Raw genomic sequence first — 21,530 nt, 5'->3', positions numbered from 1 at the left:
CCTCTCCATTTCTGAGCTCTTCTGCCCCTCTGCTCTCCAACGTGGCTTCTCTTTCAAGCCTCAGCTCACCGTGCCGCCTCCCCTGCTTGGCTGTCTGCTCTCTCCTAGCACTCAGTACTTCTTTGTTCTACTTCATATGTGTTTAATGCCCATATCCCGTTCTAGAAGGTAGGGAGTGAGTTTGCTTTGTTTATCAGTGTATTCTTTTTTTTTTTTCTTTTTTTTTTTTTTTTATTTTATTATCAGTGTATTCTTAGTGCTCATATAGGGTCTGGCTCATTGGTGGGGGCTCAGCAAACCTTTGAATGCATGAATAACCAGATGAATGAATGAGCCATACCGAAACTGTACCTTCCTGCCCTGACCTGTCTCAGGTACCCACTAAGTAGAGTTTGGTGTCAGATGCCTAGCTATACTGTGAAGGACTGTGCTTTTGGACAAACCACACATCACATTTCAGAATCCTATAATTTTTGAGCCAACAGGATGCTTTGAGAGGCTAGCTGGGGAAACTGAGGTCCAGAGAGGAGCAGGGACTTGGCGAGTATGCTGTAGTGACTCACTCTGTTTCTTGGCGTGTGTTTCTTCCTCCTGACCCTTTCTGTTGAATGGGGCTCTCGGTCCTGCTGACTGCCCAGTGTGACCTAGGGGCTGCCAGGGTGGTAGAGAAGTCCAGTGGGAAGCCTCACGGACTGCTGAGCGAGTCTGGTGAGCTCCATTCTGCTGCGAGAGAAGCCGGGACCTCGTGCAGGCCGAGGTGGAGCCTGCAAGAGCAGCTTGCAGGGGGGATCAGCTGAGGTCTAGGTGTACGTTGGTCCTCAGAACCCCCAGGCAAGGACAGGACCCCCCTCCTCTCCCTGCCCAAGGCCCAAATAGCACCTCAGCCGTTGGGGAGACTGTCTGCAGTAACAGTGAGGTGATGTCTGGTTTTGCCTTGTGCGTTGTAAGCAGTGATTAATCTGGCTCCCAAACCAAAATATAGCCCGAGTTCTATTATAAACATGGGTGCTGTGGAGACCCGCCTGCCCGGCAGCCAGAGGCCCCTTGCAGATTGCGTGGTCCCTGGAACTCCCTGAAGCATCTGCTCTCCCCTAGTCCCAGTCAGGCACTTTTCACCCATGGGGAAATCACTGCCCGTGGGTCTGTCTACCTTGTGGTCAGTGTCCGCCCCGTAATTACCCAGGGCCCTGTAGAAAGTGATGGTTTAGATTCTTCCAAGCCCTGGGGCCCTGTCATTTGAAGCTATTTGGCTAGCCCCAGCTTGGTAAACACTGTTAAGGTGCCTCCAGGGAACATATGAACCTCCCCCCGCCGCCCCATGCCTTGGCTGTGCTCAGTCTGAGAGGCTCCCAGTCTGCTAAGAGGAACAGGGGTTCAAGGCAGTGTTCAAGGCCCTTCAGGGTTCATGGTTTGGGAAGGACCTAGGAATCGTGGCCTTCTAGACAAAGCACAGCCCAATGGGTCTGGAGTCGTGGGGGACGGTCTGGGCTTGGCCATAACTTGCTAAGTAGCCTTGGGTAAGTCCCTTCCCTTCTCTGAGCCGCAGTTTCTCATTCTATCCAATGAGAAAGGAGGTTGTCAAATTGACAGCTTAGGTTCCTTCCAAGTCAGATAGATACCCCGGAGTTCATGATGCTGCTGTGATCCAGAAGCTCAGACCTGGCGGGGTGTGGTCTATAAGACGGTCTTCGCCTAGGTGGCCCTGTGGCTCTTCTAGGGGGGCCTTGGGCCTCAACAGTATGTCTCATCCATGATTTGGTGGTTGAGGACACGAGGATTCACAGCCTGCTTCCTCTGGGAAGCTGTGTGGCCTCAGGGAAGTCTCCATCTCTCTGAGCCTCAGTTTCCTCATCTGGCAAATGTGCATGGCAATTCCTACCTCTCGGATGATTGCAAGTTGTTGACGAGTTGATGTATTTAAGGCTTTAGTGCCGAGCCAGGCATAGGGCAGGTCACTGTCCATGTCCCCGAAGGTCATTTGTTTCCTTTTAGCTATATCCTGAGTAAAAGATGTACTTGAAGTCTCCTTCTGGGATTTCACTGGCTAAAGCACTGGTTTCTAGCAGGCTTCTTTGTGGCTACACAGGAAGCCAAAGGAGCAGGTGATGCTCAAGGGCTCCCGGGACCCCTTTCACGCTGCTCTTGGGATCCTTGCTCCATTATTGCATTGGCTCCATTATGTCACTGAGGCAGGCAGAGGATGGCAGAGAGAGGCTCAGAGAGGGCAGTCACCTGGACTGAGTCACACAGCCTAGAGCTCAAGGCTCCGCCCAGCTCTGCATGGGAAAAGGCTTTGCTTGTTCTTCCTCATCTGCAGGCTTCAAGTGGAGAAAGGATGATCGTGGCCGTTATATGCGTCCTGTGCATGACACATCCCTGCTCAAAACCCTCCTGTGGTTTCCTATCGTCTTACTGCCTGGCATGCTCTGGCTTCCTGCTTCTTCTCTGACCACACCGCCCCTCTGCCCCTTACCGCTCACTCATCCTGCTCTTGTCACACGGGTCTCATTATTCCTTGAGAGCGTTCTTGCCTCAGGGCTTCTGCACCTGCTGTTCCCTCTGCCTGGAATGCTTTTCCCCAGAGAGTCCGCCCTGTGTCCAGCTCCCTCACACAGAGCAGCCTCCCCTGCCTGACCACCTGCAGTCACCACCTTCCCCAACACTGTCATTCTCTGTCCTCCAACTCTGCTCACTTTTCTTTGTAGAGCTAGTCGTTGCCACACATTATCTCTTTTTAAAATTTTATTTTCAGCGATGGTAAAAAAACACATCACATACAATTTCCTATCTGAACCGTGTTCGTGTGTGCAGTTCGTTAGTGTTAAGTATATTCACATTGTTGTGCAATCCATCTCCAGAACTTTTTCATCTTGCAAAACTGAAACTCTACACCCATGTCAGCAAATCCCTGAGACATTACCCTTTTATATTTATTTGTCTTTATATCTCCTTAATTAGACTGTAAATTCTGTCAAGGCAAAGGATGTTGTCTTCTTGTTCATCCAATGCCTAGAATGGTGCTGGAGCATAAAATTTCAGTAAATGTTTGTTGAATGAATGAATGAAATATAAAGATCACGGTACTAACAGCAGCTAGCCTTTACGGGGCCTTGAATTCATTGCCAGATACGGTGCTAAGTGCTTCACACATTATACCATGTAATCTGTACACCGACCCTCAGAGCCCCACTTTACAAGAAGAAACCAAAGCTCAAAGAGGTGACATCAGTGGCCCCAGGTATACAGCCAGCCAGTAGTGAAGCAGGATAGGGATCCAGATTAATTTGAAACAAGAGATCTTAACCACTCTGCATGCTGGCTGCTGCTGGCTGTGGCCTGTGCCTCCATTTGCCCATTGGGGAAAAGAACACACGCCCCCGGGTAGAAGAATCTCACCCAGCCGTAATGCATCAATCTCATGGGCCCCAGGTTTGAGATGCAATCATAATGCTGGGCTGTCTCGAGGCGTGAGTAGGTGCAGAAAGAATGCTTGTAAATTCCCCAAACCTCTTGGATCAGACCAGCGCTGCTGTTTATGATTAAGAGCACTGCTTTCTGGGGGTTTGCGGGGGTGCCGAGTGTGTGTGCCTGTGGGTATCTGTGGACATGCATGAACTGTACATGCCTGGGGGCGGGGGACTGCAAGGCTCTCCATGTGGCCTCAGGTGTCAGAAGGACCCAATGGTGAGCGTAAGCCTGCTGCTCCTTAGCAACGGGATTTGGGGCAAGTGGCTTCCATTCTCCGAGACTCAGTTTTCTCCTCTGTAAAATGGAGATGATAACCCTTAACCCCCTTTCCCCACACCTCATTTGGCTGTTGTAAGGGCTAGAGGACGTCATAAAGGTGCAATCCCATGTTATTTATTTATTTGTTTATTTATTTTTGGCTGCATTGGGTCTTCGTTGCTGCGTGTGGGCTTTCTCTAGTTGGGGCGAGCGGGGGCTACTCTTCATTGTGATGCACGGGCTTCTCATCGTGGTGGCTTCTCTCGTTGCGGAGTGCCGGCTCTCGGCACGCAGGCTTCAGTAGTTGCGGCGTGCAGGCTCAGTAGTTGTGGCTCATGGGCTTAGCTGCTCTGCGACATGTGGGATCTTCCCAGACCAGGGATCGAACCCGAGTCCCCTGTATTGGCAGGCAGATTCTTAACCACTTAACCACCAGGAAGTCCCTGGTGTAATCCCATGTAAACAGCAGTGCGTAGAGGGGGTCCACAGGCATCGTGTGTGTGTGTGCGTGTGCGTGTGCGTGTGCGTGTGTATGTGTGTGTGTGTGTGTGTGTGTAGTCTAGAGTCTCATTTATCAACTCCCGGGGGAGCCCTAGAACTCTTGAGTTCCAGAACACCAGAGCTGAAGGGGACTCGGAGTTCTAACTCCCTCATCTGAGGTCCAGAGAAGGACAGTAACCCATCCAGAGTTGCACAGTAAGTCAGAGACGGTGTCCAGGTCAAGTGTAGGGCTCCCCTTGAGAGGGGGTCTAACGGAGATCACCACGTCTCCTCCACCCTGTCTGAAATGGAAGCCCCTGCTCCATCTTATTTCATAAGAGCCCTAAGCTGATGGAAGCTTGAAGTCCAAGGTTTCCCTTCAGAGAGCTCCTAACTCCTATGAAATGGCCCAGGTGGTCATCCCCAGCACTACCTGAAGGCACACTCTCGTTCTGATTCTCTTGATCTGGAGACCTGGCTTTGGGGACCATGGGAATTGAACCAGGGTGACAGAGGGTCACGGTCGGTACTGGAATGTTGCCAGAGTCTTTCTCAACCATCGAGTGGCCTCTTTGCTCCTGGAATACTTGCTGGGACCAGTGGGAAGAAGGAAGGCAGCTGTTTTGGTTCATACATTTGGTCAATGTGTGCGAGATCTTTTCCGTTAGGGGGTTAATGAGAAGGTCCCGACAGAAGGTCCCAGCATCGCGTGGTGGTTGAGCATAACCCAGACCTTAAGGTCCTAATCAGTCTACCCATGCACTAAGACATCCCTCCACCCCTGCTTCAGACGTTCCCACCTTCGCTCTGGATTTGGAAAGAATGGTTGTGATACAGCATCATCCTCTCGCAGTGGCCGTACCCTAATTTAGCTCCCAAACCCTGCCCAAGGAGTGATCAACCCCCAACGTCTTCTGGTCTAAGAACCATTGGTGGCGGAGAGGGAACCACAGGAACCCCGATGTGCATATATCCATTCTGGGACGTGTTATTGAACACGTCCCCGCCACGGTGCATGCAGTGCTGAAAAGGCAGGCGGGGAGGCTGGGTCTCTGCGATCCATGGGCCCAGATGTGTCTTCCCAGCCTGATTCAGTCTCTTCCCCCCCCAACAGGGACACAAGGGCTATCCTGGACCGGCGGGGCACCCCGGAGAACAGGTGAGGGCTGCAGCCTCTGCCCCGCCCTGCTTGCCCTCCCTCACTCCAGCCCCTGCCTGTCCCTGGCCTCCTCCCTGGGCCCAGCTCCATGAGTGAGCTCCAGAGCCAGGAGGTTCTGCCTCCCATCCTGCTGGGGCCCCCACTCTACCCCATCTCTCAGCCAGCCACATCTGCCGCCTGAGAGGGCTGGAGTCCATGCCGGCCCGGTGTTGGCATGAGCCACTTGACTCCAGTTAGAGCCATGAATAGCTGGCCTGTTCCGGGCGCTGTTAGGGGATATTATACACGCCGCCACGGGGTTTGCAGGAATTTTGGCTGCCCCGGCCCAAGTCAAGCAGCAGCCACTGCCAGCATGGGGGAACCAGCCAGGCCTCCTCTGGGCCTTATTCCTGGGCTTCGAGCACAGGAGGTTTTGTCCCTCCAAGCTGGTCTGACCGGTTTCTCAGAGGGGTGGGCTTGGGGGCCCAGCAGGCCGATGGCCTCCCCTTCCTCCCATTTCATCTCACATTCCTGCCCTTCTCTTTGTCCATTGTAAGCCCTGGTCCCCCACCACCCCCAGATCTGGAGCTGGGCAGGGTCTCTCCTTTCCTTACGTTTCTCTTGTTCCTTTGCAGGGGCAGCCGGGACCCGAGGGCAGCCCAGGGGCCAAAGGTTACCCTGGCAGGCAGGTGCAGTATATGGCTTCTGGAAGCTCTGTGGCCGTGGTGGTGTGGAGCTGGCCACGGGTGCCCCCAGGCAGAGGGAGGTGGCAGGCTGGGGACCAAGCAGCTACACCTGCTGGGTGGGCCCTGAAGAAAGGGCTGTTCAAGGGGGCTGTACCGAGGAACCTTCTCTGAAGGCAACAGGGCAAGGATGCCAGGAAGAAACAGAAGAAAGAGGAGTTCTGGGGCTCTGGGGGTGGGGCTCCAGAGGCTCCCCCTGAGCCACCTCCCTGGGACCCTGGGGTAGCTGGGAGCTCAGTTTGAAGACCACGAATGTAACCCCACTCCCATTCTACAGAAGGGGCAGCTGAGGGCCAAAGGAGACAGGACTTGCCCTGGGTTGTTGGCAGCAGGTAGAACGTCTCCATATGTCCTTGCCCCTCTGTCTTTTGTGTTTCAGGGGTTACCTGGACCTGTAGGAAACCCTGGCCCCAAAGGCAGCCGGGTAAGTGGGACTAGGGAAGTGCCACCCGGCTGGAGCCCGGGTGGGCATTAGCTGTCCCTCCAGTGGGCCTGGTGGGAGATCAGGGTTGCAAAGCCTCCACCCAGGGTCTGCTGGGGGGGTTGGGGTCGAGGCCTCCCACCTGAGCACTCCCTGGACCGCAGAGGGGCAGCAGGATGGCCATGCGGTAGGGAACCCTTAAGCCAGCTTAGTCCCCATGGCTAAGTAACTGGGCAGCAAAGGTCTGCTGGGGGCTCAGCCATGGTCTAGCTGCTATAATCAGGCATTTGCTTGCCGTGTCCCCCCGCACATCCCAAGCGCTAGGGAACTAAAGCCTGGGCCAGTTTGTCCGTCCCTGGAATCCTCAGAGGCCTCTCTCCTGCTCTCACCTGAGGACGGGGTGGACCACCCTTTTTGGAGGGCAGTGCTGCCCGATGGGTGAACATTGCCTGGGCCTGGAGACTGAAGGAACATCTGCTCTCCCCCTCCATCAAGGCCCCTGGAACAAACCCTGAGTAGCTAGCAGCCTCGGTCTGCCCATCTTTTCAATGGGAGTGATGGCCATTCCTACCTCTGGCATGGTTATGGGGATACCAGGAATTTGGAAGCAAATAGTGGTGAGGAGGGGCCACCAGATGGGGCCTCCTGGGTGGGCCGTGGGGCAGCGGAGAAGGTTTGGGCGAAATGAATGGGGGTAAATGGAGTTTGGAAGACTAAGAAATGATCTGCTGGAATTCTCTCTTCTATATACAAGGAAACTGGGTTCATGGTGGGGATCCGACGGCCCCAGTTCCCACAGCACGCCTAAGGTGGGGATGGGATGAGGACCCAGGTATTTTGAGGGCTGGGCTCTCTGCCTCTCAAAGAACGCTCAGCAAGTGGGTCACACAGTCCTGCGTCAGGCCAGGTCAAGTGTGACGCGTCCTCCGCGCGCGCCCGAGCCAAAGCTATTTATGGCTGCAGTCTCCGCCCGAATCCCTGGAACTGATGGGCGGCTGTTAGGAGACCGACTGGGAGGTGGGAAAGTTCCCCAGGGCATGATTGATGATGATGATGATGGTGATGGGGTGGGGTAGGGGTGGTGAAAGGCAGCGCCCGAGGAGGCTCCTGTCCTAGGATGCTGGGCCTCCCTCCTTTCCATTATCCAGCTGTTCCCACAAGCTATGGCCCCAGAGGGGCCTCCTGAGCCCAGGGAGAAGGTCTTCCCAGTTCAGCCCCAGGTCTCTGATCTGCCAGGAGGACAGGAGGAGCGAGACAGGCTAATGACATCTGGGGCTGCTTGCAGTTTGCCATGCTGTGGCAACCTGAGGCCGCATGTGGGGAGATTGCTGGTCTGGCCCCAGCACACCCGTCTCCAGGGTCGCAGGGCCCTGAGCAGCCTGGGTGAGCCGGGGCCACTCAGACTGCCCTCCCAACTCTGCCACCACCAGCCTCATGTTTATGAAGTAGGCAGAGCACAGACTTGGGGGCAGGGTGACTGCCTTTGAGACCTGCTCTGCCATTAACCTGTCATGGGAGCTTGGGCACATCACTGGACCTCTCCAAGTCTATCACCTGCAAATCTGGGTTATAAACCCTCCTTGGAAGGATCGGTAAATGTCACTTGCTAAGGTGATGCTGAGAAGGAGGCCCTATGACCTCTTGAACTTCTAGAGAAGGAGAAATGGTTGTGAGCCTGCGATGGTTGCTTGTTTGTGGGAGATAATGTAGCAAAGTGGTTAGGAGCCGGACTGGGAGTCAGATCACTTGGATTCAAATACCACATTCTGCTACATTCCAGCTGTGTGACCCTGGGCACATCACTTCACCTCTCTGGGCCTAAATGGTCTCACCTCTACAGGAGGCTGACTAATAATTCCTACCTCCCGAGGGTGTGATGAGGGCGCAGTAAATGCACTAATGCTTGCAGAGCACTGAGAAGTGGGCCTGGCACATAGTTTGTGCTCAGTCAATGTTAGCTTTTGTTATAGTTCTGAGTAAGTCATTTCACAAACATCTAGAGAGTACGGTTAGGGATAGGCACCCTGGGCTAGGCCCCTGCTCTTGAGAAGCTCCCAGGCTAATGAGGCCATGAAATGTGGACACCACGAATGAAGATACAGAACAGGAAGTGGTAAATCTGTTAACTGCGGTGCAAATATGGCGCTGGGGTGGAGGGAGGAGGTGACTTCTGGTTTGGGGCGTCAGGGATGCTGGCCAGAGGAGAGAGCCTCAGAGCTGGGCTTGAAAGCGTTTGCTGTGCAGTCGTGGGGGTGAGAAGGGCCTGCCTGGCGGAGGGCACCGCGTGGATAAAGGCTGGAGGCGGAAAAGCTGGACTCCACCCCTCACTAGTTGTGCTGCTTTCTCTCCAGAGCCGGAGTTTCCCTTGCTTAGTGAGGGGGAGGGTGGGCAGTCAGCAGGGTCCTCGGGAGGGTTGAATACAGTGGCACACGTGCTTGCAGGACGCCAGCACGCCTGGGTGGCAGCTGCTGTCACCGCCGGACGCACTCAGGGGCCCAAGGGTGGATTCGAGCCCCACGTCCATGGGGGGCCTTCGAGGCCTAGAAGGAGGCACTGCAGAAGCCGAGAGCGCCCGCCAGCGTCCCTGGGGGTGGGCAGGGCTTGGTACCACCCTAGCATCTAACCCGGCAGAGAGCTTCCTTCCCGCAGGTCCCAGAGCCCCCGGCGCGGGGCGGGCCTCCCCCTGCGAGCGCCCGCGCCCTTCCCTGGCGTGAGGGTATGTGCCTTTGGACTACATCGTGGAAGCCAGCACCATGCAGTCCATGGGCATATACACTTGCCTCAAGGCCTTTGTCATCGAGGAGCTGCCGGAGCCGCCAATGCCTCCAGCGAGGAAGAGGAGCCGGGCGCCGGAGGGCATCGAGGGGGGCTGGGCCGGGCCAGGCCCGCCATACCCTACCACTCGGCCCCTCTGACCTCCCGTCTGCTCTTTCCTAGGGCTACATTGGACTCCCAGGGCTCTTCGGCCTGCCAGGGTCCGACGGAGAGCGAGTGAGTATGCTTTCTTTGTTTACCTCCCACCCGGCCACCCCGTCTGCCAGGTGCCAGTCTGGAAAAGTCACGGAATGCCTCCTGGAGGAGGTGCCCCGGAGTTGGATAAAGGGACAAGTCAAGGCAAACGCCTTCCTGACACAGGGAACAGCATGTGCAAAGTCCAGGACATACGCTGACTTGGCGAGTTTAACAGCACGGTCAAAGCGCTGAGTGTGAGGCAGGAATGGGGGGAGACAGGCTGCGGGGGGCACCTGGGAGCAGTTATACGGCACTCAGGGGCCAAGGTCAGGAGAGGGACTCTGTTCTGTGACCGTGGGGAGCTTCTGAAGGGCTTTCAGAAAGTGAGAAACGGGCTCATTTCCTATTTCTGATCAAGTGCCTACAAGCTACGGCCCGTGGGCCAGATCCCGCCAGGCACCAGTTTTGTAGAGCTTTCCGGAACACACCACGCTCATCTGTTTATGTGTGTCTGTGGCTCCCTTTGCTCCCACAGGCCTCCGGACCTTCCTCTCTGTTCCCTCCCCGCCTGAGCCCGTATTTGGGAACTCAATAGTAATCTCATCAACAAGCTGGGTAAAGAGGATCTTAGGGAAACAGAAGGAGCATTTATCAAGTGTCTGCTGAATACCAGGGCACTGGGTGCTTTCCTTAGGAATCTCCCCAGCTCACGTCCATGCGGGCCCCGACTCTATAGCCTCTGAGGACCGCCCATCTGGTGTGCAGATAACTGGAGCCTGCTGTGTTTGTGGACCAGACGCCAGGCCCTCTGTGACGTCCTCTTGTGGGTGAAAGAGGGGCTGGTTTGGGGCAACACTGCTTGTCTCCTGCTGGAATCCTGTCTTGACTTCTTCCCTGTTTCCCCCTACAGGGTCTGCCCGGCGTTCCTGGCAAGAGGGGCAAGATGGGTAGGCCGGTAAAGATTTTCCGTGTCTATTACGCAGATTCTATGGGTGAACCTGACCTCCCACTGGCCACGCGGCCCCGTCCACCCGCGGCCTGGGCATTCTTCGCTTCTCTCTGCTCTGCCCTTGCTCTGCTTTGAGTGTGTGGGTGTGCGTGGGGGGCTGTCTGGGCCTCGTGTCCTGCTGCCAGAACACTGACTGGGGCTGAGGGCTCCCATGGATGCTGGGCCCCTCTGGGATGCAGCCTCTCTGTGCATCCAGCAATTGCCCTGCAATGTAGTTCTGTGTCTGGGGGCGGGGGTTGTCTGGGTCATGAGTGTCCTTGCTGGGGGGCCTGCTCTAGACTGGGTATCTGCGCTCCTGTGTCAGGCTCCGTGTTGTCCTGGTGTCACCTGTTTTACTCGTGTACACACAAGGTCAGAGAGCAGTGGGGTGTTGGGTAGACCCACAGGAGGCATGACCACAAAAGGGGCTGAGCAGGAACCCTGATCCACCAGGTCAGGCTGAAGGAGACCCAGGACTGTAACTGAGGCATCTTTCTTTCTGGCCCGGCCCATGCTGGTGGCTTAAGGCTCTCTGCTGCCGCCCTGCAGGTCAACTCCTAGGCTTGGAACCATCCTCAGCTCCGGGCTGGGCGTCCCTTTGCTTGTGGTTGATGGAGAAGGGATGGTGGGGGAGGAGGTTAGACGGTGAGAGGCAGCTGGGAGGGAGCCAGGAGCACCCAGGGTGGCCCAGAGGGGGTTGTCTGTGATTCTAGGGTTGGCATGCGTGTTCATGGACACCTTACCTGTTGTAGTCTAGGGATCTGGGTCCTCTGGGGGCCAAGTGGGGGATTCAGAGAAAAGCAAGATCCAGGTCCTGACCTCAAGGAGCTGACAGAGGGGGTACCTAGGACAGTCCGTGGCTGACAGCCCCCCTGTGCCTGAGGGCTGATATCTGACACTTAGATGTAGACAAGGAGCAGCACCTGATGCTTCTGGCTTCAAGGCAAGGACTTGCCCAAGGTCACACAGCAAATTGTGAGGGCTGGCTTGGCCTCTGGATCTCTTCCTCAAGCCAGGAGACCTTTGGCAAGGAAACTCATTCACTCATTCATTGAAGTTGAGTGTGTGCTATGGACCAGGCACTGTGCTTGGTGCTGAGCAGTGAACAAGACGAAATTCCCATTCTCAGGGGCAGACAGACAGACAGACAGTGACTGAATGGGGGAATGGAGGGTGAGTGGTTGAACGTCAGGTGGTGCTGAGTGTTAAGATGGAGTAGGGTAGGGGGACCGTGAGTACTTGGGGTATGGGATGTTGGATAAGTTGGCCCAGGAAGTCCTCCTCTCTTCTTGAGAAACCTGAAAAAGGTGAGAATGGGAGCCATGTGTCTCTCTGGGGAAGAGCATTCCAGGTTGAGGGAACAGTGGGTGCAAAGGCCCTGGGGTAGGAGCATCACTGGCTCTGAACTGCAGTTTTCCCATATGAAAAATGAGGATAATAGCTTCTAGCTCGTGGGGTCATTGTGCTTGTCAAATAGTAAGAACTCAATATAACAGTGGCATTCACTGTTTCTATTTGTAGTTGTTTGGGTGGGCGAGGATCTCTCTGGTCTGTATGACTTTGAGCCAGTGGCTTTACCTCTCTGGATCTGCTTTTCCAAAGTTTAAGTTGCAGAGTGGGAGCAGTTGACTTACTTAGAATATCTCAGTGGGGCCCTGTCCCATCACCCAGGCCTGCCTCCAATGCTACCCATGGGGGATTTGCTCAGACTCCATTCTGGGAGCCCCACAGAGGGCCTGGCATTGCCACATTACAGATGAGGAGATTGAGGGTCAGAGGATGAATGACTTGGCCAAGGCCTTGTGCTTCTGAGAGTCAGAGCTGGGTTAAAATGTAGCAGCCCGAGCTTTTACCTCTTGTCCCAGGGTGTGGCACTAGGGACAGCACTATAGCCAAAACAGACCAGGAAAAAAAAAAAAAAAGGCAACACTTACTGAGGCCCTTTTACCTGCATGGTATTTGAACCACATGTGGTTCTCCCATTGATTCTTTGAGGTAAGATTGATTATACCTATTTTTCACATGAGGAAACCGAGGCTTCAAAGCCATTTGCCCAGAGACCCTCTGAGGACTTGCCAGACTTAAACCCCCCTAACTTACAGCTCATTTCTGCTTCTTTGCTCCGTGCCTTGTGCCTTTAACTTCCTAAGATTCCACCCTGCCCTCCATGATGGGTGTTCCCTGGCAATGGGGTGTCAGGCGTGAGTGCGAGAAACCGACCCCATTCTGCCAAACAGCCCCATGGCCACGCAATACCCCTGAGGGCTGTGAAAGTCTCCTTGACTCTGGTCCAGCCGACATGGCCAGCAAATGGGCAAGGTCTGCGTCGGATATGATTTAATTTGTATGGAATATACTTCGTATCACTGAGTCCCTAGGGCTCTGTCTGTGCCTTTGCCTGGCCGCCTAGTCTGCTGTGCCCTTGGCCCACACGCTGCTTGAGCAGACTTTACGGTCATCCCCCTGTTATGTGCTCCTGAGCCCTTGATCTGCCTGATGGGCTTGGGGGCTCCTTGTGAATGGGTTTTCCTGTTGTCAGAGCTTTGGGCCAGGCGATTTCTAGGCACTTATTAACAAGAGGAAATGTCAGGAGAATGAGTTGAATTCCCTCATGCTAGATCACAGCTGGCCTCGTTTCTGGCAGGGCTGGCGATGATTTTGCTGTAGTCCATTTCTCTCCAGCAAGCAAAACCTTGGGCCCATGCACACGGCCTGCTCAGTGTCAGGCTGGGAAGGAAGGTGTGTGGGAGTCTTTTGCTGATGGGAGCTGAGAAAGACAGCAGAGGTCAGAGCACATCAGAGCCGCAGGAACGTTAGTGATGATGTGGCCCCACTTCCTCATCAGACAGATAAGCAGACGTATCTTGGAGAGGCCAGTAACTTGCCCAAGGTCACACAGCAAATGGGTGGCAGAATCAGGACTTGAACCGAGGACCCTTGCTTGTTCGCGCAGGGTGCTCTCCACGTCACCCGTCTCCTCTCTGTGCTCACATCTTCAGCCTCTGAAGGAAAACTTAGACCGCAGCTCTCATCTCACATCACCCGCTGGAAAGTGAAATGTGTTGTGGTTTCCTGAGGAGGGGACCAGATATAAGATGTTACAAAGTTGGCTGGAGTTGAAGGGGTTTCTCCCGGGCTATCCCGGCTTGTCTGGGGTACAGTGCAGTGATACGCACAGCTGGGGACCGAGCCATGTCTTTCAGCCAAGGGTCTCTCGTGGGGCCTAGGAAGACGCCACAGCAAATCCTCTCGTCCGGCACCCTGTGGCTTCACTATCAAGCCCGCTGGAATGCCTGGCAAGACCAGCCCCTGCTCACAGCTTCTCTCATGGCCTCTGGCCAGGCCTGCCAAGGCTGGTCTTGTGTAGTGCTTCAGGCGGGCAGACCCTAAAGCTTAGAGCTGGAAAGGTCCAGCCTTGGCTCCAGCTCCCTTGGTGTGTGGCTTCGGGGTAACTGGGACTTGTCCAAGGCCACGTGCCCATCCGGGTTGGGACAGGGCTTCTCACATGGTTCAATTTTGACATCAGGCTCTTTCCGCTTCTCAGCCTGTGGGGAACAGGGAGCAAAGTGGTTTTCAAATGGGGAAACTGAGGACAAAGCAGATGGAGGTTCTTCTTGCTGGTGATGCTGTGAGCTAGGGCTGTGATCCCCAGGGTCCCAGACTTGAGCCGGAGCTGCCCCAGGTCTGCTGGCAACCCTGGAATCCTGCTCTCCCTGCCTCCGTCCTCCTTGCCCGCCGAGGTGACTGTTTGTGGGTGGATTCCCAGGTGAATATCAGAAGGCAGGGTGAGAAGATGCTCAGCCTCATGAGAAGAGGGTGTTGGGTCTCAAGGGGTCTTTCCCTGTTGGCACACTCAGAGAGCACGCATCCTCTAGAAGAGAACACAGGCTGTTGTCAAGTGCAGTAGGAAGGATGCAGGTCAAACCTGTGCAGGAACTTCCTGACTTTGGAGAAGGTAAACCCTGTAAAGAGGACTCCAAGGTCCTCCTGCAGACTCTTCCTGGAGGTTATTACGGATTCCCCCTGTTGGTACCGAGCTAGCGTGTGATGACGCATTAGAGTTTACCAGAGGCTGGATTACAAACACCTCACCTCTTCCTCAGCCCAGGGGGAGCTGGGCAGGTGAGTTGTCAGGTGGGTGGGACAGGGCTGACCATCTTGCAGGCCGGGGGGCTGAGCCTTCAAGATGTAGTGGGACTTCTGATCCTGGAGGCTGCATGCATCCCTGCCCCTACATCCCACCTTCTGGAGCAGACCGTCGGGTAGACATTGGCTGCAGGCAGGGGTTAGACGAGAGGGCTCTCAGAGGCCCACTCAGCCTCCGGCATCCTGCTGCAGATGTGGTTATGAGGACCATTCCTTTTTTCCTCGTCTGTTCCTCTGAATTGCTGTAGCCAAGAGAGAATGTGGAGTCTCGCCCTGGATCCTGGTTCTGTCTCCTCCTGGGCCTTGTTCTGCTCAAAGTACGAGGCATTCAGTTCCCCAGGGGGGCCCGACCTGGCAAAGTGGAGAAACCACGTGGCTGGGGCCCGGCAGGACGCCGAGCCCATTCCTTGGGCCTCGGGCCAGCCTGCTGCAGCCAGGAGCTCAGGCCTGCACAGGAAGATCCTGCTGCCGGCCGGGCCGGGAGTACACGCCATGCACAGGCGGGCACGGCCAGACAGAGAGAAGCAGGCCGGGTGGAAGTGGTGGTGCGTGTTCATCTCGGCAGCTGCCTCTCTGGGATCCGGAGGAGCAAGCGTCAGGGCCGAGGGCAAGTGCCGGAACTGGGATGTGTTGCTCAGGGGTGGAAGGATGCAGCAAGCCAGCAGCTTGATGGGGCCTTGGGCAGGTCCTGCGCCTCCAGAAGGAGGTGCTGAACGTCAGGAACACCTAGGGTCTTTCCATCCTAGACCATCTATGATTATTCCAATCATAGTTCTGTTCCAGCTCTTCTAAAGCCCTTTTTTCCAACTATTGTGTTCTTAATTACCCTAGAGGTCATCTGCTTGGCTTCTCCGAAGGAAGGGAGACAAGGTGGAGACGGGGATGAGGCCACCGAGCACGTACAAGCAGAACCAGCCCTGAGCCTCAGTAACGCCGTTCCCTCGAGAGACCACAAGCTTGCTCTAGTCTGTTCTGTGCATTCGTGGTCCATTCGTAGCTAAGAGATTGGGCTCTGGAGTCAGACTGCCTAGGTTCAGATCCCAGTCCTGCTATTCCATAGCTGTGTGACTTCAGACAAGTTCCCTAACGTCTCTGGACCTCAGTTTCCTCATCTCTAAGATGGGACCAATAATAAGCCCTCTCTCATTGGGCTGTTAGAGTTTGCAGTTTCTGTCATTGCTGTCACCCCCCAGCCCCACCCCGTCGTCACCCACTGGCTATACTCAGGCTGCACTTTGTCCACATAAGTGCCTCTCTTGGGGGTTTTGACCATTCTGATGGTCTCTCCCTTGCTTGTGCCTCAGCGATGTGCCCTCACTTTGCTGCTGCCTCCGTGTGCTGCCAGGGACTTGCCCGGCATCCAGCATCTTGGTTCATTGTCTCAGTACCCCAGTTGTACGGCACAGAAAACCGAGGCTTGGAGAGGCCTGTGGGTGGTAGAGCCAGGATTGTCACTGGGTTGCACTGGTTCTAAAGCCTCACAGGGGAAGCTGGGCCGGCAACTGAGTCTGAGAGGAGTCCTTGAGCCAACCTGGAGTGGCCCTGACTGCAGACCTGTGGGTTTGAACCTGCCTGGTGGCTGCTAGGTATGATTATATTGGGCATCGCAGCCAGGGTTGGTGCCTGGGGAATGCTGTCAGGATCTCTCTCTTCCTGGTGGCAATGGGGCCGGGGGGCGGGCATTCCTGCACCTCAGGGAGCAGGCTCCTTCCTCCCAGGCCTTGTCCAGGGATTGGCCCAAGCTGAAGGATTCTTAGAGATCACATCCCCCCAGCCTGAGCAGGACAGAGGCTCAAGTGAGGGTTTGCCCGCAGTCACACAGTCAACCTGGAGGCGAGCCCGGGCGAGTCTCCAGACATTAAACCTGGAGAGCAGAGCATGGACTCCCCAAATTCTGCTCCTTGTAGGCCACGTCGAGTCAGCCAGGTGCCCGGCTAGACAGCATCCCCCTTGTCACCTGAGGGATTGTCCTCTCTTGCCACATCCCCAAAGGCAGAGGCAGTAGCTCAATGCCTTCAGAAGCCTTCCCTGCCCACTGCTCACCCAGCTGATGTCTCCCGCCACAGGAGGTGAGAGGGCTCTCTACCTTACAGTATGCCTGAGAGGGGCTGGATTGGAATTTGCCAGGGGGACTCCAAGGATGTGGGAAGAGGCATCTTAGATACGGTCAGATGTAGCCCCACAAAAACTTGATCTCGCACGCGCGCACACACACACACACCCCTACCTCTGCCACTCTCTCAAACCAGTCAGGCACACACTGGAGCAGCTTCTGCATGCCAGGATTTGCCCATGCTCAGCTCTGCCACAGACTTGCTTTTTGTCCTTGGTCAAGTGACATTTCTCTCTGTGAGCCTCAATTTCCCCATCTGTTAAATGGGACCAATAAATAACCTTTCCCTCAAGGGTGAATGTCAAAGGCAAGTAAAGTTTTGCATACAAAGTCACTGGCTTGGCCCAAATCTCTTTAATATGTCCTCGTTTCCTCCTTTGGGTGTCTGAATGAAGCCGCGCCTCCTATGCGGTCCATATCAATGCCTGCCCTTCCGGTCCATGAGGGCTTCCTGGCAGTGGTGGGATTTGAGGGGAATAGTATTCTGGCCAGGGCAAGACAAAGGCCTAGATGCACACACAGTTCAAGGTCTCTTTGCTCAGCCAATGTAGACTTTGTAATTGGTTTGGGTTTTGTTTTCAGCTTGGTCTTTTTAGTTTAATCTACTTACTGGATTCCCCCAGTAGCGGTAGCGTTAGAAACCAGAAACAAATTATGCTCCATGAAGAATCTTTACTGTTTGAACAGCTCAGGCATCCACTTGGTCAGAAAAACATGTGCTTTGTTTTTCATTAAATTTCCCTGGAAAAACACTGATTTGAATTCAAGGAGGGGAGAACAGATTTCCCTGAATTCCAAGCTTGAGGACTTGCTTTTCCTTTTGAAGTCGAATGGAGTTGTTCCCCCTCCTTGGCCACCAGAAGCTTCCCCACAGCTGATGTTTTTCCAGCTGCCTGTGTCCCCAGAGAGCGTGGAGTGGGGTCACGGAGGGGGCGAGAGGGCCAGATCTGCCCAGGCCAGGCCTCCGGGCTTCTCTCAGCTGCCAAACCTCACCTGTGGCCTCGGTGCTGATGTCCCCTATCCGTGTGACTCTGTATGACCTTGACACGTACCCTTTCAGAGCCTCATCTTCTTTATCTGTAAAATGAGGATTGTGGGTCCACAGGTAGCTTTTGAAGAGCACGTCACAAAAATGGCAGAAGGTCTGAGCTGGGAAATGCTGCAGAGGGCTTTCCTGCTTTGACCAATGGGGAAACTGAGGCCCACAGGGGAAGGAGTGACTCTTAAAACTCTGAGCAAGTCAGTGACTGGTCCAGGCCTAGACCCAGCTTCCTGACCCCAGACTCCATCAGGACGGGGTCTCAGCACGGGCGCTGGCATTTCCATGCCGGAGAGCTGGGTACTATTTTCTTTTCTGAGACTCTGAGGCCATGAGAAGAGGGCTCCCTGGCCATGGGCTCCTCCACAGTAGCTGGTCCTTGGGATGTTCTTTACGGGGAAAGTTTGCTGAGGGCCCGAGGTGACTCGGGACTCTACAGCCTGCCCAGATCCTGGAACCAGGGAGTGAGGTGAGACTGCATGGATGTGTCCTGTGTCCCCTGGGGGTCTGGATCAAAGCCACCCGCTGGTATAAGCGCTAATCTGCAGATGTTTGCTCTCTCTCATGCCCTCAGGGGTTTCCTGGAGACTTTGGGGAAAGAGGCCCTCCGGGACTGGATGGAAACCCCGTAAGTATTTCACGTCTTTGGGTACAGGAGAGAGATTTGGAGCAAACATATAGCAGGTTTTAGGAACCTAAGCTTTTAGGTCAGCCAGCCGGGCCACCCATGAGCTGGGTGCTCCTGGACAAACTGCATGATTTCTCTGAACCCCAGGGTCCTTTCTGCTATGGATGCCCTGTGTACCCCCTGCCACCAGGAGAGCCTTCCAGCCCACTGGGCCCCAGGTCCCAAAGTCCTGGGCTATGTCCCATCCTCAAGGACTCAGGAAGGTTCATGGGTCACTCTCCACTGGGGAAGCCAGAGCTGCTGTCATCTTACAAAGCACCAGAAATGTTTATGGGATGGGGTCTGGGGAAGCAGATGGTTTGCAGGCCCTGTATGGAGGGAAGAACCTAGTTCTAAAGAAATCTCCAGCATAGGCATGTTTATAGCGTTTGTAAATAATCGAGGCCCATGAAGGAACCAGGTCAGCCTGCCCTGGGGAGCTGAGCCCGCCTCTCCCTTCCCGTCCCAGGCTCCAGCTCCTGCAGGGGGAAGATTGTTCTCTGCCTGGGGGTACAGACCATGTCCAGAGCTCTTTGGAACACCTGCCATGTCCCCCCAATTCTCCTGGGGTTTCCAGCCTGCACAGCTGTGCCAGTGGCGGAGATGGCTGCTAGATCCATACGCAGCACCTGATTATGTGCTCGTGTCAATTCCACAAATGCTCCCTGAGCCTCACCCGGCTGGGGCTGACATCTGGGCTCCCTGCGGGGATGAAGCCCTGGCCTCGGAGCCAGATGGACCTGGGTTTGAATCCTGCTGCACCGCTTGCCAGTCGTGGAAGCTTGGACAAATCAGTTCACCCATCTGGATCTCGGTTTCCTTATCTGTAAATCATGGGGATCCGATGCCGGCCTCAGAGGACTGTTGCGAGAATGAAATGAGAGAGGGCAGGGAGGTGTTGGGCCTATGAAAAGCGTTCACTGGATGGAGGGGTTGTAAATATTAGGTAATAATGGGGCACGTCTCCTGCCCTGGAGGAGCTCATGGCCATCTCCCTAGTCCATTGCACGAGGTGAAGTTGAGATGGGTGGGATCAAAGAGGCCCCAGGTGCTAAGGAGGAGGGAGAGAGAAGCAGGGAAGACTCCTGGAGAAGATGGCGTTGGAATTGGGATGAGGAAAGAGGTGGGAGGACACTCCAGGTGGAGGAAAGAGCACTGGCAATGGTACCGAGGTGAGAAACCAGAGTCTTTCCCTCAGTGTATCAGTTACTGGATTAACCACTATAACATGTGACGTCATCCTGGAAGTGCCCTTGGGGAGGGGCAGGGATGTCTTTGTTCTCATGGCCCAGAGGAGCAGAAAGAGGACCTGATGAGTGACCTTGAACAGGTCCCTTCCCTTTCCTGAGCCTCGGGTCCTTCATTTTAAAGCCAAGGCTGCTTCCCCTCCTCCTCTTCTCCGTGGCTGTAGTAATGACCTCCCGTCTGGGATTGCACAGATGAAGGAAGACAAACGCCCTGGAGGATGTTGGTTATTACTAATCACCATTTCTAGAGACACCTTTGCATTTTGAGCTTGCTCCAGACCCCTCTACCTGTCTTTACTGGTGCAAGCAATTGAAGGTCCACTTTTTCTTTTTTTTTTTTTTGCGGTACGCGGGCCTCTCACTGTTGTGGCCTCTCCCGTTGCGGAGCACAGGCTCCGGACGCGCAGGCTCAGCGGCCATGGCTCACGGGCCCAGCCGCTCCACGGCACGTGGGATCTTCCCGGACCGGGGCACGAACCCGTGTCCCCTGCATCGGCAGGCGGACTCTCAACCACTGCGCCACCAGGGAAGCCCTGAATGTCCATTTTTAGAGATTTGAGAAACAGAAATTTGCACACTGCCACACACGGCCACATCTCCTGACTCCCAGGCAAGAGCTGTGCAGCCTCTCAGAGGCCCTGGGAGGTGGGAACCGGACAGCCTCCTTCTGGTGAGAGGTTGGGGTGTGGGGGGGGGGTTCTCTGAGGGCCCCCAGCACCTCCTGGCTGAGAGAGAGGGAGGCCAGCCTGGTGGCTCTCGGCTTGGTGCCCACACCACTGTGTTATTTCCTTGAACTTGACCTTGGGAAATTGCTTAACCTTTGGAGCCTCAGTTTTGCCGTCTGTAAAGTGAGAGCGAAATGAGATCTGGGTCAGGCAGCCTGCGCATCTTTATCGCCACGATCAGGATTCTGCCCGTTCTCACACCTACGGTTGGAAGGTACTGGATTTGGAAATCCAACCTCCCCATTTTACAGATGTGGAAAGCTGATGGCAGAGGGGGGGAGGGTCTTGTTCAAACTCCAGGCCAGGCTCAGTAGAGTCAGGAAAAAGGAGTGGTCAGCTCCAAAGGATTCCACCAGGTGCCCACGTGGAGGATGGTGTGTAGGGCATGGCCTGGAGAGAGACAGGGCAAGTAACCACCTTCGTCTCTCTTTCTTTGCAGGGAGAACTGGGCTTACCAGGGCCCCTAGGAGTCCCTGGCCTCATTGTAAGTACACAGATGCCTGGGGACGGGGAGGGCCAGGATGCCGGGTGTGGGGAACAAGCCACAAGTCCCCTCAGAGGAGCTGGGACAGACAAGTCTAGGAAGGGGGCTCAGGGAAAAAAGGCCTGCTGTGTGGCTTCAGATGGATCACCTACCTTCTCCCAGCCCCTTTCTTCATTAGTTAAATGAGTATGGGTGCTTGGAGCATGGGACTGCCATGTACTTTCACACCTGCTCCCTGTCCATCGCTCTGCAGCAAGGTCTAAGCAGGTGGTAGTGTGCCCATTTGACAGGTGAGGTGCTTCAGGTCCAGACAAAGGAAGTGACTGGCAGAGGAGCTGAGGCTCTGGGCCATGCTGGACAGTCTTCTCCATCCTTTTCAGAACACTGACTTTGGAGCCAGACCACCTGCGTTCAAGTCACAGTTCTGCCACATCCTGGCTGTGTGACCTGGACCAATTCACTTACCCTCTCTGAGCCTTAGTTCCTCATCTGTAAAATGGGTATGGTGGTAGAATCCTCTTGGGGTGCCTGTGAGGATTAAATGAGGCATTGCTTGTTCTGTCTTTGGCACAAGGTCTAGCACTCAGTAAATATTCATTTATTATAATATTGTTATTGTTAAATATTCTTTATTGTTACTGTCTCCTGGTGTGCCCGGGAC

At 54.9% G+C, this 21,530-nt stretch overlaps 1 protein-coding gene across 16 annotated transcripts in view; it reads left to right on the top strand.

The window, feature by feature from the left end:
• The window catches only part of COL27A1 (collagen type XXVII alpha 1 chain), a 143,734-nt gene that overhangs the window by 41,189 nt on the left and 81,015 nt on the right, over positions 1-21,530 (top strand). For all 16 annotated transcript variants that reach the window (XR_004350296.1, XR_004350298.1, XR_004350297.1 and 13 more), the window contains exons 8-14: positions 5,321-5,365; positions 5,980-6,033; positions 6,467-6,511; positions 9,446-9,499; positions 10,371-10,415; positions 18,321-18,374; positions 20,825-20,869. Coding sequence is in view for 8 of the 16 variants with exons in the window: in XM_032634403.1 (XP_032490294.1) it covers positions 5,321-5,365; positions 5,980-6,033; positions 6,467-6,511; positions 9,446-9,499; positions 10,371-10,415; positions 18,321-18,374; positions 20,825-20,869 (342 nt within the window). In the remaining 8 variants the exon portion in view is untranslated. The remainder of the gene's footprint in view (positions 1-5,320; positions 5,366-5,979; positions 6,034-6,466; positions 6,512-9,445; positions 9,500-10,370; positions 10,416-18,320; positions 18,375-20,824; positions 20,870-21,530) is intronic.

The sequence above is a fragment of the Phocoena sinus genome, chromosome 6 (genome assembly GCF_008692025.1).
Source record: "Phocoena sinus isolate mPhoSin1 chromosome 6, mPhoSin1.pri, whole genome shotgun sequence".
Taxonomy (NCBI): Eukaryota; Metazoa; Chordata; class Mammalia; order Artiodactyla; family Phocoenidae; genus Phocoena; species Phocoena sinus.
Note: the sequence above shows the minus strand (reverse complement) of the source record. Positions and strands in the feature narration are given on the sequence as shown.